This window comes from Antedon bifida, chromosome 1 (assembly GCF_963402885.1).
Source record: "Antedon bifida chromosome 1, ecAntBifi1.1, whole genome shotgun sequence".
NCBI classification, from domain to species: Eukaryota; Metazoa; Echinodermata; class Crinoidea; order Comatulida; family Antedonidae; genus Antedon; species Antedon bifida.
The window spans coordinates 16,903,207-16,920,150 of NC_136226.1; the positions used below are offsets into that span (position 1 = coordinate 16,903,207).

Genomic DNA, 16,944 nt, shown 5'->3' on the forward strand with positions numbered 1-16,944 from the left:
TCCCCTTTACGATCCAATAACGACCGATTGCTGTCAAGTTTAATTTCTAGAGGCGTTGGTCATGTTTTCGAGGACCATTCGGGTACACCCACTAGAGGGTGCGCGAGCGAAGCGAGTGAACCCTCTAGTGGTAGGAATTTAAGAAATAAAAACAAAATTACCCAGCTAGCGTCTAAAACATCCAGATTTACTAATAGCCCTATACCCTACTTCATCAAATTATTAAATTCTTAATTATCTCCCCTGCGAGCTTGTGATTGCTCTCCCCTTCTTTGTTTTTTTTTTTTTAATATTTATATATATTTTTGCTATGACATGTATTTTACATGCAATTTGGCTCTTAGCCACGAGAATTGATTTATTTCAAATATCCATATATGAATACACAACAATTAGATAATCTGCAACATACAAACTTTGCATGAAACAAAAAATGGATATAACAAAGATAACAGAAATGTTATTTTGAAACTCTCCATTCTTAAAGACTCCACAAATGTTTGTATCAGGAAAGTATACAAAAATTTCTTCTAGAAAATTATACATTATGAGAAAAGTATTTATAAATATTTAAGAATTTGTAAACCCATTCTTTTTTTTTTATTAATAAAAAGGATGTTAGGTATTTAAATTCAATGATGAATATTTGATTGACCATTTTTAACTAAATTTATTCGCTTACTGTAGAGTTTATGTAATATTTTGTTGGAAAACTTATTTGCAATTATGATTTAAGAGCTGATTTTCGTTTTATTTAATGCAATTGAAATTTAAGTTGGGATTCTTTCTTTTATAAGCATTTGCTTTCATCATTTTTTCCTCTTTTTTCTCTTTATTTGCACTTAGAACATTAATTTACAATAACATAAAGACAGCTAATTATGTATTCATAACTGGTTGAAAATATCCAAGTTACAATTAGAAAAATGTTAAATAAATAGAAAATTTCTCCCTTTAAGTAATTTTGTTATTTTATTTAATTTTTTCACCAGATGTTGTGGTGAAAGATCTCTTGAAGATAAGCTTGAAAATGAAGCTCGCAATGATATGTTTGCTACACCCATTGAGACTGTACGTATGGCATCCACGCCGTCTACATCTCGGGCAAGATCGTATAACAGGCCTGATACCCAACGAGCACCTAAGCCAGACCGGCCTGCATGGACCAGAAGTTCAAGGTAATTTGCATATTTCGCTGTAATTTATGATGCTTTTTTTTTTTCGGACTGTTCAGTTAAAATCAAATGTGATCATTAATAGTAAAATCGTTTGTTGGCTGAGTATGGACACAGGGAACCTGGTTATTAAATATCTACAATAATAAAAATCTTAAAATATCTAAATCAGGATACCTTAAACAAATGAATTATAACTTTGAATTAGTCTAATAAATTTATTTTCAAAATTGTTAATTGATATAATAAATGATAATTTTGTTGTTTTTCAGACCTGTTTACATTAACCAATATGAAAGCCACGTAAATCTAATGTTATCAGAATCACAGTTTAGGTTCTCAGATGAATATGATGTAAGTAAAACTGACAGGTTGTTGGAGAAAATTTAAAATATCTTTTTTCTCTGTGCATTTAAAATATGATATAAGTTTGAAGATCTTGTTCGATTCCATGGAACTAGTCATCCAGTGAAATCCAAGTCTTGGCCGGGCCGACTTTTGTGTTTACCATTTAGTAATAAGTTATTTTACTGATACTGATACTGATATTATTTATTTACATTTATATGTCTTTAGTTATTACGCGATGTTTGCATCAATGAGGCAACCGATACTGGCCGTCTTGACTGTAATGTGTCAAAGAACAGATATAGAAATATATTGCCATGTAAGTTCAATGTTAAATATGCCTTTTTTTTTTTAGATCTTCATTAATAATGGAACGATCCATTTTAGTGGTCTGAGGTTTCTAATAGCAGAATGAAAGTAGAAAACTGAAATCAACAATTTTGTTTCATAAACACCTTCTTTCAGAAGAATATCAATCTGTAACTAAATAGACTGACTGACCTCATTCATTTCTGTTTAATTACTATTTTACTGAAAACAAATTCAGAACCAAAACATTATTTATTATTTTAATAATTTTAATTTAACATTTCACTATAATGTCATAGAATAATTTAAAGAAAGAAACGGTTAAATCTAGAATTATATATTTTTAATACTAGGCCTATATGATTTGTATATTATATTTTTTATAGCCTATATGTGTAAATAATGTATTTTATCATAATGTAATTTATATTTTGTATGTATTTTATTAGAATTTAAGAGGGCCCTGAATATCAGCAGGCATTAATTTGTCCAGCTGGAAGGGTTACCCTCTATAAATAAAGTTGAATAAAAAAAATTAATAGAAATTTGCCATAAATTTGGTTAAAACCCATGCAGATATCATTTAATATGGTGCTGTATCTCATTCTAAAAGCAGTTTGTTTTTATTTTCAGTTGATCGGTCTTCAGTTCGATTGTCTCACAATGGTCAAACAGGATCTGAGTATATTAATGCCAACTATTTGGATGTAAGTAAAAAACACCATTAAGGTGAAGTGTAACCGTAATAAATAAATCATATTATTATTAAAGAACAACTTTAAATAAATCGTAAAAAATAGAAATGTTAAATTTTGTTATTGTTTCTTTTGCCTATCTGGATATTAGTGTTTCTTCAAATAACAAACTAAACATTTTATGTGTAGTCTATAGTTTTCTTTATTAATACAGTAATTAATACTGTAGGTAATAACAATTTAGATTCATAAGACAAGAAGGACATTGGGTTGAAACTTTAAAAAATTATTTTTTAAAAGTGTCAATTTCCCAACTATAGTTGTGCAAAAGCAAACAAATATACAAGAATTACTTGATATTTTTTTTTCCGGATTTTAGGGTTATAAAACCACCAAAGAATATATCGTCACACAAGGACCTCTACCAGATAGTAAGGAAGACTTTTGGCGTATGATATGGGAAGAAGAGGTACCAACTATTGTAATGGTTACTCAGTGTGTTGAGAAGGGTCGGGTAAGCTAAATGTTATTACTTATTAACGTGTCATTAGACTTCAAATCAAAGTAAACATTTCTTTCTCTTGTAAATATGTAATAATAATAATTTGATTAAATAAGAGGGGCAAATTCCAAAAAGCAAAGATTGTGAATGGCAGCCCAACTGTGTTTGGCCTAAGACCTAGTGGCATTTTAGACCTATTATTTGTTCATATCCATTTAATGTAGTCTATTTCGTGAGATCCCTACCTGTATAGACTCTACATATGCCATTATTCCCAATATGGACACCCCTCGAAAGGAAAATGGAATAGTCCAGGCGCCGTAGCGGGCCGTACAAACGTCTCTCACGCATGACATCGTCCTCATATTCCTTTCGCTTTCCATGGAAAGCGGACGTGTGACCTTGAAACCTTGAAGGAAAACTAATTAAAAAGAACAATAACAAAGGACACCTGGCTAGCAACGCATACCTTTGTGGACTTATTGTGTTTAGCAGCATTCTTGTGAAGGAAGCTTCTACCAACAGTATCCTTATTGTTTGTAGCCATGTCTGCTCTTAAAGCCGCAGCCTGTTCCGTGTGTGGCGGGCTCCGCCCGTCCACGAAGCTGGACCGCCATTTGGCGTGCCCGCGCTGCTGCAAATGCAGCCAATCTGCGACCTGCGAGGTATGCATACGCTAACCTGCGGCGAAGTTCATTACCGCCGATGAGTGGGCCTTGGCGCACTCTAGCCCCCCTGGTAGAGCCATATCTGTTAGCTCCGGGGTCGTACTCCCTGACCCGCCGCCTGTACCTCAGGTGCTAAGCCCGGATATGCTGAAATTAATATCAGAGCAAGTGAGTAAGACCCTAGAGGAGAGGGAGCGTATTAAAACTGGATTGTCCAGGGCACCTCTTCCCGTCCCCTCGCTTAACAATCCAGGTATCGAGGTGCGGGTCTGTGGGGATTCCACTGACATAGATGATGGGTCGGAGCCTGAATTTGACGTTGATGATATGCCACTCCCGTCTGGACTTCACCAGCTCGTCTCTAGGGCGCTACCGGGTATTCTTTCCCACTTGGGAATCCCGTATGAAACACCTGATGCTTCTGGAGGTTCTCTGGGCGGTGGCCTTTAGGACTCGCTCTCCCAAACTGCGACGACCTCTAATGTGCTGTTGTGGGGATCCAACCAGACTTGTTGAGACGAATTAACCGTCAGGCCAAAATATTAAGGACCGCTAAGGTCATAAAACCTGGCAAGCACCTTCCCCGTTCCCGAAGACCAATTTAAAACAATGATTCGGGAACCGCAGATACCCCGGGCCGCTAAGAATCGGCTCCGGGATGATCAGCGGCCGTCAGCGAACATCTTCCCGGATAAAACGCAGGCGACTCCGACGTTGGTCCCGGACGCCGTTACCATTCTCCGGGAATGTATGGGGCTTATTGCCGATCAGTTCAACACCGTAGTGGTCTCGGCAGGGGATGCCCGGTGCACAGACGTCTTGCGTGCGTCGTCTATTGATCCGGGTCATTTTGAACGGTTCATGGATTCCCCTTCCTTCCAGTCCGAAGATTTATATTCCGGTCTGTTCGCATCAAGGGAAGAGGCTTGGGCCCGCGAGCTAGAGGCACGTCGCCAAACCAATTCTAAAGCATCTGGCGGCAAAAAGTGTCGTGACCGTCGCACTTCTCGCTCGCAACGCTGGGCCACTAACCCTTACCAGGTGCCAAGCCAACCAAGGCCTCCTCCTCAGCCACATTCCTCGTCTTCCATCCCACCTCTCATGGGACCTACTTACTCCCCCCGGCCCTTTCGGGCCAGTTCCCACCCGGCCCCAAATGCCTCCCGTGGGGGAGGGCGGCTTCGGGGTCGCCGTGGGAACCAGAAGTGACATTCCTGGTCTCGGTTCTTCTGTAACCGAGCGGGTGGGAGGAAGATTAGGTTCGCACAGGTCTGGGAGTCCAAGGGAGTAGACTCATGGGTTGTAAGTACCCTGTACGCGGGTTACAGGATAGAATTCACCTCACTTCCGCATATGGGTCCACAGAGGCCAACTCAAATTCCTTCCTGCCCAATCAGGAGGAAGGCCTTATTCGATGGGGTCAAAGAATTAATGCAGAAGGGAGTAATCTCACGAGTCCCTCTCACATCCCTTACAAAAGGCTACCTTTCTACACTATTTCTCACAGAAAAGGCATCGGGGGGTTGGCGTCCTATTCTCAACCTCCGAAGTTTAAATCAGTTTATAATCCCGGTAAGGTTCAGAATGGACACGCTGGTCACGGTCCTACGTGGCCTGTGTCCCAGGGACTGGGCAGCATCTCTTAAAAGACGCCTATTTCCACATTCCCATTTCCCCAGTGGACTGTCATTGGCTACGGTTTCTCCTGGACGGGGAACTATACCAGTTCAGAGCCCTTCCGTTTGGCCTGTCCACTGCCCCACGGGTCTTCACTCAGGTAGTCAAGGCACTGGGGGAAGTATTCCACTCGATGGGGGTAAGAATCTTCATGTACCTGGACGATTGGCTAATTCTCGCAAATTCCAAACAGGCCCTCGTAAACCACGTCGGCCTTGTATTGAAGATCACAGAAGCTGCAGGTTTCATTATCAAAAATCAGTTCTCACCCCGTCTCAGTCCCCACTGTTTCTTGGGGCCCGTCTAGATCTGATTCGGTCCCTGGCGTTCCCATCACAAGCTCGCAATCAGGCAATACAACAAGCAATTTAAAAGATAACTTGAGACGTTTTATATTTTATTCTTTATATAGTATTTTAATATTTATACTGTTCATAATGTTTTATACATAGCATTTTTTCTTATCTATTATCTTATCCATTGTATAGTATTGTATGTTTTTAACTGTTGTTATTTTTATTGTAATTTGAACCTTGGAAGGCAAATTTCATTTACTTTGTATTTGACAATAAATTTTAACTTGAACTTGAACATAGAGACCTGTCGGGCAGCGATAAAACTCCTGTTGTCCCGACCATAATCTCCAGCCCTGATGTGGCTGAAAGTTCTGGGGTACCTTGCGAGTTTCGTAGATTTAGTTCCGGACTGCCGACTTCACATGCGTCCGATGCAACTCCACCTCCTTTATCATTTTTCCCCTTCCTCCAGAAACATTCTGGCCCAGGTCCCGCTAAATACATTCGTAGCTTCTCACGTTCAGTGGTGGCTTCAACCAGGAGTGTTGGACGGGGGAAAACCTTTCTCCGATCCTATTCCGTCGGTGCGAGTCACCGTCGACGCCTCCCTCTCTGGGTGGGGCGGTCATGCGCCCTCCGAGCAGGTAGCGGGAACCTGGACCATGTTGGAATCAGCCCTCCACATAAATGTCCTAGAACTTCTGGCAGTCTCAAATACTCTACACAGCCTGCTCCACTTATGTCACGGGGAGGCTGTTTTGGTGCTGTCCGACAGCGCCACGGTGGTATCATTCTTACATCAACCGTCAGGGCGGGACGCACTCCCCAACCCTGTGTTGTTACACATGGCAGCTCCTAAACTGGTGCCACCAGCAGGGGATCCACCTAAAAGCAATTCACATTCCCGGCAAACTCAACACGATTGCCGATGCCCTCTCCCGTCGCAAGGGCTCTGTCCTTTCGACCGAGTGGATGTTATCGACAGCCGTCGTCCAACAGATCTTCGACCTGTTTGCGACGAGCCGGAATGCTCAACTTCCGCTTTTTTGCTCCCGGTACCCGCCCTGTCGATCTCATGGAACGGGATGTGAGCGTATGCCTTTCCGCCTCTTTCCCTCATCCCTCTGGTCATATCTCACATTCGCCGCCATCAATGCAAAATCCTCCTGGTAGCTCCATGGTGGTCTCTTAGTTCAATCCCGGGCCCGGCTGGGCCTTCACAACCTGCAATCCCTGACGCTTACTGCCTGGCCCTTGTCAGGAATCGCCTCAGAAGTGCAGGAATTCCAGACGGGCCTGCCTTGTTGGCAGCCCAGTCTCGACGGAAGTCGACAAGAACACTATACAACAGCCGCCTTAAGCGTTTTTATCAATGGTGTGCCGGTTATGAAATCGATCCTCATTCCGCCTCTCTAGGCGAAGTTTCCTGGTTTCTCCATGACCTATTTGAGTCGGGACTCCAGGTCAGAACCATAGCGGGGTACCGGTCAGCTATTGCAGTAGTATTACCGAGGTTCCCCGACGGATCGTCAGTATCCTCCTCTTTAGAACTATCGATGCTGATAAGAGGAATGTATTCGACCTCCCGTGCGGTCTTTGCTTCCCCGGTGGGACTTAAACTCGGTCCTTGAGGCCCTTACAAAACCACCATACGAACCCCTTGGTTCAGCATCTCTGCTCGATGTTTCTATTAAGACTGCGTTTCTAGTAGCCGCAGCGTCATGTAAGGGTGAGATTCACGCACTTTCCTTAGACCCTGGCCATATTCGGTTTAAGAACAACAGTGTTCGTCTCACTTTCCGAGCAGGCTTCTTAGCAAAGACCCAAACCCTGAACCACTCTCCACCAACCAATTTTATTTCTAAAAAGACAGGCTTTGGTGCCCAGTGCGTGCGATACAAATATATGTTAATCGCACGCAACATTTACGAAACGGAACGTCACATCTGTTTGTGACGACAATAAAACCCCATGGCGTCGGCAATTTGTCGGCCTCCTAAGTAGGGTAAGTTTGGTTTTAGTCACAATCATGCCCTCCTCCTGATGCCGGTGCTACTCTGGCATATGTAGAGTCTATACAGGTAGGGATCTCACGAAATAGACTACACAAACCAACAGTGGTGTTGGTAGTCTATGAGTGAGATACCTACCTGTATAGCAATCCCTCCCGCCTCCCCTCGCCGTGATCACGTGGATCTCGGAATATGAGGACGATGTCATGCGTGAGAGACGTTTGTACGGCCCGCTACGGCGCCTGGACTATTCCATTTTCCTTTCGAGGGGTGTCTATATTGGGAATAATGGCATATGTAGAGTCTATACAGGTAGGTATCTCACTCATAGACTACCAACACCACTGTTGGTTTGTGTAATCTCTGAAATCATTTCAATACCTCATACATTTAGTTCATAATTTTCACATTAATACTATGTTGCATAGCATACTTCGCTAACAATTGGTTACAAAGTTGTTACTAGGAGTCAAAAAAAAAATGTACAAAAAAAGGACACTGTGAATTTTGTTTCTTTACACATGCATACTTTTTTTGGTATTCAACTCAAATTTAGTGAAATATTCACCATTAAGTTAAGGAAATTGTTATTTATATATAGATTCCAAGATTTTTAGCGTTTGAAATATATTTGTGTGAAAATGATTTTCTATTGAGGGATATAAGTATAATTCTAGGTGTAAATTTGTTTATATATGTATATACTTGCAGGTTAAGTGTGACCATTACTGGCCTTTTGATACTGATCCAGAAGAATATGGTGACATCATCGTAACCATGGTGAATGAATCTGAAATGACAGACTACATTGTCCGCGACTTTAACATTGAACATTCTCAGGTAATTATTTTGTTACTAAGTGCAATTCATACATTCACCTGACAGCACTTGCTATGTACACAGAGGTCCCAAGTTCCCGAAATTTGCGGATTTTTCCGATTTTCTCCGATTTTTTATGCAGATCCCCGTCTACCCGAAAATTGGTTATTTCCCCCGAAAATCTGGACGATTTACACCATAAAAGAAAGAGAGTGTCTCTGATTCAAGTATTCAAAATACTGAAAGGATTTGAAATTGGATATTGAACCTTTTTCAATATGTCATCTGTTCGTTATACTAGAGGTCATTCTCTCAAACTATCAAAGCCGCGGGTCAAAACTATATGGGGATCAAATAATTTTAGAGCAAGAGTAAATAACGATTGGAACGCTTTGCCTGGAGTTGTTGTAGAGTCAAAGTCAGTGAATCAGTTTAAGTCTAACCTGAAAGAACACTGGAAAAACCACCTCCAGAAGTTTCAGCCGTATGTAAGAGATGTGTAATTGCAGAGGGGCGAATAAGCAGTATGCTTTAGCCTCAATTTCAAGGTAAATTCAAGGTAAAATTAAAAACTTAATATTAGCTTATATAGCGCCCTCTATATAATTTTTAATTATTATAGGACGCCCTCTATTGTTTACCCAAAATTTCGGTTTTTTTTCAACTTGGTACCTCTGTGTACATCCCAGCATTTTGGGTGATGTAAAAATGAAGCATTGTTGCTATGAATTATTTATAGAGTTTAACCCCTAAACAAGTCACAGGAAGAGTGAGAGAAGTGTATTGTGTTCTAATGAGTATGGTATAACAATATGAAGTAATCATTTAAACCAACATGTATTTCACATGACAGTACGATAGTTAGGCTACATTAAACACATACTCTGTGGATTGTTCTTTATGTGTATTTTTATTTCTGTAGATTGTTAATTCAATGAATTGTTATTTATGTGGAGTGTTATTTCTGTTGAGTGTTATTTCTGTTGAGTGTTATTTCTGTTGAGTGTTATTTCTGTTGAGCGTTATTTCTGTTGAGCGTTATTTCTGTGGATTGTTGTTTCAGTCGATCGTTGCTTCAGTCAATCATTGTTTCAGTTGATTATTGTTACAGTAGATTCTTATTGTTATTTCTGTGGATTCTTATTTATGTGGATATTTATTTCTTTGGATTGTTATTTATGTGTATTGTTATTTATGTTTTATCTTATTCATATGGATTGTTATTTGGCTTATTATTTCTGTCTGTTAATTTTTACTATCCTTAATATCATGAGTTGTTTTTTTTGTTTTCTTTTAGATGAGTGAACTTCGACAAGTAAAACAATTTCAATTTACCTCATGGATGGACCACGGTGTACCCGAAACACCTGAACCAATGGTACGATTTATAGCCAACATAAGAGGCCAGCATCCAGCATCTGAGGGACCGATGGTTGTACATTGCAGGTAAGCACAAGTGTGTCCTGTATTGGGAGAGTTAGCATACATATATTATAGCAAGCAGAAAGAGTACTATTTATGAAGCTCTGTCTACACTATCAAACTTTAGTTTATGTGACAAAAAATTTGACCATATATGGACATAATGATGTGATATCATCTAAAGTGGAGTGCCTTGGTGGTTATGATACTTGGTTACCACTCCAAGGGTTCTGGGTTCAAGTCCCATCACATGTCTAGGAAAAAATTACAACTCCACTCCCAAAGACTTGTAATAAGACTTTGTTTATGTAGAGCATCTTGTGTATATGTTCGTCTCTCAGAGTCCCTAACGATCAGCAATTGCTGGATGGATCACCCTCATTAAATATGGTAAAAAAAAAAAATATCACTACTATATTTGAGCATATCATTACCACCATATTTGGGCACATCACACTTCTTTTGTCAAACTAGTTTGATAGTGCAGACAGAGCTTAATATTGTATATAGGCCTGGGTTCAAACTTAGGTCTTCCACATCTCTCAATAGATTTGTAAAGTACCCTAGTTTCATGGTTTTCTGTTGAACAGATTGTCACCTACTTATTTATTATTAAATAATAATTATTGCATAATTGTTGAAATAAAGTTTGCGGTACACTACATAAGAACACTTATTCATATTGTTTGAAATTCAACAGTTCTTTTCAGAACTATACGTAGTATACCCCAAACTTTAAAATCAACATATTGATTTTACCATGCAAACCTTCAAACAATATGCATAGGTAATCTTTGTTTAGACTCGAACCTACCAGGTAATAATTGATCATTTCTTATGCTTTTCATTTTGTTGATCATGTCATCTGATAAACGAATATGTAATTGTTTATTTGCTTGTTGCAGTGCTGGTGTTGGACGATCTGGAACGTTTGTAGCATGTGACATCTTATTACAACATGTTACAGATCAAAGGAATGATGTAATTGATGTGTTTGGAGTTGTCTATCGAATGCGCACTCAGCGATGCTACATGGTACAAACAGAGGTAATAGTTTCATCTTTGATTTTGATATGTTCACCGTTTAATAATGTATTTTTATGAATATTATGAATAAAACTTTGAGGCCATTTTGTAGTTTTAATAAAGTTATTGATTATTATTGATTTTGCTTTTGAAAAAGACAAAATAAATGATTTCTTTTAAGCTAAAACCCGTAATCTCCAAACACTGGGCTTCAAGTTTTTTTTTTACTTTTTCATTTAAAACTTTCTAAAGTATGTCTCATTAATATAAGAATTAACAAAAATTGAGAAACATTTAACCTACCAGTGTATGCTGAATTAATCATAAATGATGTATATTTTGTTTAAATTCACAATGTTTGTTATTTCCTAGGCCCAGTATGTGTTTATTCATCGAGCTATACTTGAAGTACTTAAAGGGAGCGTGAGCAACAGTAACTGGGTTCTCATGCATCCTGGTACCAGTAGGCCTGACTCATGTAAGTGTTTATTTATATTGTATTCAGACTATAACAATACATTATTATTATTATATTATTATTTACTGGGCTGAGGGGATGGTTCAAAATTTAGCCCAAGATGAGACTACACTATATCCCGAGACGAAGTCAAGGAATATATAGTATATCTCCAGATCACTGAGGGCTATATTTGTTACCGTGCCCCGATGAAAGTCCATTAAATATTTGTTTTATATACACCATACCACGAAATTCGGCTGTAGGCTAGGCCGAAGCGAACGCATACATGGAATTGGTTAGGGATGCGCAGTTTAGCTGGTCTATAGTGTGATGGCATGGCAATAACTATAGACTGTCGATTAACGAATCATATATGCTTGGAATTGAAAGGTGCCGGTTTATAAATCTAGATATATAATCTTCAGGACCAAATGCTGTAAGACCTATCTTTGGAACAAATTCACACCTTTGTCAAACTTTCAAACACTTCACTTATTTAAAATTAATTTTGTGAATTTGCTTAACTTTCACCGTCTTATTTAATTTAAATGTTATGTTCTTGATTTTTATGTACCCTCATTTTTTTAAAATATATTTTAGTCTACTCCGTAGCATTGTTATTATTATACTGATACGGGGGTCACGACTTAAAGTTCAATGAACTTACTGTGACCTCCTTCCACTCATATATTATACTCTGTACACGTATGTTTGTTTTAATGCATTTAAATTGTAAATTGCTTCATTTAATGACATTATTGATATTGCTCTGTCCTGGCCGCATTATTTTTTCTCCTATGAAGCTAAGGTAAAAACCCTCATTATGACATTTTAGGGGTCGCTATATATTATTATGAGGCTAAGGCTTGTGTTCGATGCTCATCAACATCATCCATTTTTTTTAATAGTTGAGATTACTAAATCATTTGTACATTATGTTTTAATATTCTTATTTTGTTTTTTTTTTTTCCTTTCTACAGCTTATAGACCTGAACCAGACATGGCTGACCCATTTGGAGATGAGATCTAAACATCACATATAACAAAAATATATATTAATATGTTTAAACCACAACTATTGGAATCTCAAAATTGAAAATAAGAAAATGCATACTCATACTGCTAATTGTATTTTTCAGCAACCAATGATAATTAATTAAGTTTAAGACACCCATTTTAAAAATTCAGCTGTGAGCCAGTCCAAAATGTTGCTGTTTCTATGTGTTTAGACATAAAATACTAAATGTATCATATATCTCAGATTGCAAATAACGTGAATAGTTATGTGCAAATGAAGTGTGAAGCCTTTGATTTTAATTTTGGTCTGTCAGGCGTTCTTTCGTTTTCCATCCCAGACCAATGTCTAAGACATTCAGGTATCTTTTGGACCCTTTTGCATAATAAATTAATATTTATATGAATAATTACCACCCACAACCATCTTACTTTATAATTATGAATAAAAATTAGATATAGGCCAAGTTAAAAAACATAACCAGTACTTTGGATAGCCGTACTGTATTCTTATTATACTAGAATAGGGGAAATGTATACATTGTCTTGAATTTTATTTGCAGTGTACTGTGTTTATTTTAAATATTTTAATATAAAATACATTAATGTTATTATTATTGTTATTATTTATGGTTACTATTATTGCAATATAAAACTAATATTATAATATAATAAATTAATTTACCATAATTATTTTAAGTCTATTCAGCATTATTAAATACCAGGATTAACTATTTTATTAGAATATTAAAAATCATTGTTTTTACTGGAAATACTTGTATTTAGCTTAATACAGTAATTTTAAATGTTTTATAATGTTATTTCTTAATTGCTGCATATATGACATTTTTTTGTAATATTTTTACACAGGATATTTGATATATAGAAATTGGATTGCAGAATCTCAATTTTATTATGTATTATTTATATTTTTGTAACACTCAACTCTATTGCTTAGAATTCAACTTAGTAAATAAATTGAAATAATATTTTGTCTGTAGGCCTGTACAGTAGGCCACATAAGCCAATATTTTACTTTCGTGTGGAATGATTAGGAGAGTGAACAGCCACCGTAGGTTTGGTGATGTCACAAACAACAGACGAATAAGTGTAGTTAATTTTAACACAGTAATTATCTAATATGTGTAGTGTATCTATGTAATTTTGTATGGGATAAATTAATGGTGTACAATAGGCCTATCTTATTTTACTAATATGTTTATAATATATTTTTGTACTTTTTAAAAATAAAATTTGATACTTAAACAAGTTTAATGATTGGTCACTTTATTTCAGAATAAAAATTCCATATATACAACAAACAATACAAAACGGAAAATCACAATAAAATAGTATTTTCTCTCATTTAGTGAACTGATTTGAAGATCATAACAGTTAGTAGTAGTACATCTAAAACCATAACGCACTTGCGGACATGCTCGTACTAAAAAGAATAAATTCTCGTGGCAAACCTGTTACTAGCACTAACAGTGCTACTGCTTAGCAACATTTTCATTTTCACACCCCCAGAGATTTAGCAGCACAGATTAGTACAACAAGACATGAACAAATTACATTTAACTGTCTCATTATATCTACTGAAACGTCTATTTAGAATGTTACCTCGAATGCAAAGAGCTAGCTCGATTAATGTCATCAGAATCATCTAAATTGTAATGTTACGTAAAAAATAGGCAAGTCACTTTATTGACGTAAGATAATACATCATTATTTAGCATAATATTAGATACCACGTCACATATTGTCATATTTTCGTGAAAGTTCACTCTTCACTCGAACATATTCCGTTAATATCTTCCTAGTTGTTTTAAAACTTTGAAATACATTATAAGAGGGTCTAAATTATCCCTTGAACAAATCTCATGGGAGTGTTTGACAAAAAAATTGTCCTAGAAAAACAGGAATTTTATAAAAAAAAAAAATAATTAAAAACTTTTTAAAATGTAATTACTGAGAGTATATTTCGATGATGATTTTGATGGGGTGTCACGAAACCTAAGACCCCCTAAGACCTAAGATCACGAAAGCTAAGACCCAAGACCTAAGATTCAAATATTTATCTTTCGTACCTGCCTTGTATTTTAACTCCCAACATTTATTCTGAATACCACACCTTAGAATTAGCACTTTATGAAAAAGAATTACATAAAAAGTAACAAATACATTTTTAAATTGATGATTTTACAGACGTTTTTCTCGCACACATACTGTTTGCGAATTTCGCATGACTAGCCCTACACTAACACTAATAGTAGGCCTACATCATGTTCAATGTTTTTGTTTCTATGGAACGTCAACAAAGCAAAAATTATATAGAGTGCTGAAAACTCTGTGGAGTCCATCTACAGTGTGGATGGAACAATGTAAAATTAAAATTGTAATAATTATAGTATAATCATGCTAGTACGAAGAAATGAATACTCGCAAATAAATTTTAATTTAAAATCATGATAATAAGTTTTTTTGTTTCGTTTTCTTTCTGTTTTTATACTTGTACTATTATTGTTGCTCTTTTGGCGCTTCATAGAAACAAAAACATTGAGCATGATGAGTCATACAGTATACAAGAAACACGTCTGTAAAAACATCAATTTAAAGGATTTATTTATTTGTTTTTATGTGTTTCTCCTTCTGAAAGTACTTATATAAGTCCTAATTTTAAAGTGTGATATTCAGAATAAAGTCAGTTAACAAATTTGGAGTCAAAATACAAGAAAGGCAGGTGCGAAAGAAAAACATCCTCTGAACCAACACAATGGAGTAAATATATACCAACAAACAACCAGTCAAGTTTGTTTGTTGTAAAGAAAAAATATACATTTACTCAACGGGCGAAAAATAATGTGAGTTTATCTATGTTTTGCGGTAGTATTTAATTATATTTATGGTAATAAATGAAACCTACTATGTTTAAAATTATGTACGGATAAACAAGTATTGTTTTTAAGCTGTAGTATATCTTAGAATTTGCAATCTTAGGTCTTGGGTCTTAGCTTTCGTGATCTTAGGTCTTAGGGGGTCTTAGCTTTCGTGGTCTTAGGTTTCATGACACCCGGTTTTGATGATGTGGTTTTTTTTTGTATTACTGTTTTTATATTTAAAATGCTCAGCAGAGATAATTAACCCTTTTTAACAGCCAACCAGCAAAAGTTTCAAAACTGTAGTATACTGTATATCGTGAAGTAATATAATTATTACTCCATGTGTATATATACCACCTACATAGGGCATATGACCGTTTCGGCCTCAGACAGTTTCGGCCACAACAGATTTCTATGGCGCGCCATTCACGCATATATTAGACCGTGCTATTGTTTTTGCTATTAGTTATCGCATCTCATGTATTAATAGTTTGGCTATGAAAAAAGAAATGCTAAGAAAAAAAAAGAAATTTAATTAAAACGTTTTTCCTTCCATTGCTTAGGTGACCTAAGGAACAAAGAGGAATATCAGGAACTCACACATCAATACAAGCAGAATCAAGAAGAAAATTAGTGATAAAAAAAATAAATTTAATAAAACTTTGTCGTCTTCATTAATTTGATTGGTTTTTTGTACTCTGAAATATCGGTATCTGCGTAATTCTTTGTTTCTTCTCTCATCATGAGAGAAAAATGACCATTGATTTGATTGTAAACTTCGTTTAATTAGGCATATATTTGTTAACATTTATTTAAATGTAGTATTATAGTTTTATAAACGTATGTTTGATGTGTCTTTTTTATTTACGTAAGAGAACATTAATTAATAAAAAAATATTTTAACTGTTGTATAGTTAGTTCCATCTGTTTTGGACTGTGGAATGCACGTTCTTTAAGAAATAAAACTGTTCACATTTGTGATTTTATTTTGGATGTTGAATGTGACATTTTAGTAATTACCGAAAGTTGGTTGAAAGGTGATGCAAGTGACAACCACTTTATCGCGGACGTGAGTAACACCCTCCCAAATTTCGTGGTGTCACACGCGCCACGCCCTACAGGTGGACGCGGAGGTGGAATATGCATCATTTCGCACCGTGGACTCCAAATAAAACCAAATGTTTCAACAAGTTTCCGGTCTTTCGAACATATGGATATCAAGATCACTTCCAATTCATCTGTAATTAACTTGATTGCAATTTACAGACCACCACCATCGACCAAAAACAAACTTACCTTTGACTTGTTCATCACTGAATTCTCATCACTTCTTGAATCAGTCTCTTGCACCAAAAACCTTCTGATTGTTGGTGATTTCAATATTCACACAGATGACCTCTTGGACAACAACACCAAGCGATTTGATGAACTGCTTGACACGAGTTGTCTTCATCAACATGTCCAAGGCCCCACTCACGTTAGTGGGCACACATTGGACCTTCTAATCTCTCGGAAAAACGACAACATAATAAAACAAACCACTGTCAAACAAGGACTACCTTCCGACCATATGGCTGTCATCAGCCTGATGGATTTATCACATCCTAAACAACCAACGCGGACAACCTCCTTCCGCAAA

General features: G+C 36.8%; 1 protein-coding gene across 1 annotated transcript in view; it reads left to right on the top strand.

Annotated features, from left to right (window-relative positions):
- The window catches only part of LOC144844350 (uncharacterized), an 85,864-nt gene extending 73,371 nt beyond the window's left edge, over positions 1-12,493 (top strand). Inside the window, exons 56-65 of the mRNA XM_078701222.1 lie at positions 993-1,178; positions 1,448-1,529; positions 1,752-1,842; positions 2,466-2,539; positions 2,907-3,041; positions 8,394-8,522; positions 9,799-9,947; positions 10,829-10,970; positions 11,322-11,427; positions 12,390-12,493. Coding sequence (XP_078557348.1) covers positions 993-1,178; positions 1,448-1,529; positions 1,752-1,842; positions 2,466-2,539; positions 2,907-3,041; positions 8,394-8,522; positions 9,799-9,947; positions 10,829-10,970; positions 11,322-11,427; positions 12,390-12,439 — 1,144 coding nt within the window. The 3' untranslated portion in view covers positions 12,440-12,493. The remainder of the gene's footprint in view (positions 1-992; positions 1,179-1,447; positions 1,530-1,751; positions 1,843-2,465; positions 2,540-2,906; positions 3,042-8,393; positions 8,523-9,798; positions 9,948-10,828; positions 10,971-11,321; positions 11,428-12,389) is intronic.
- Positions 12,494-16,944: the final 4,451 nt, after the last annotated feature.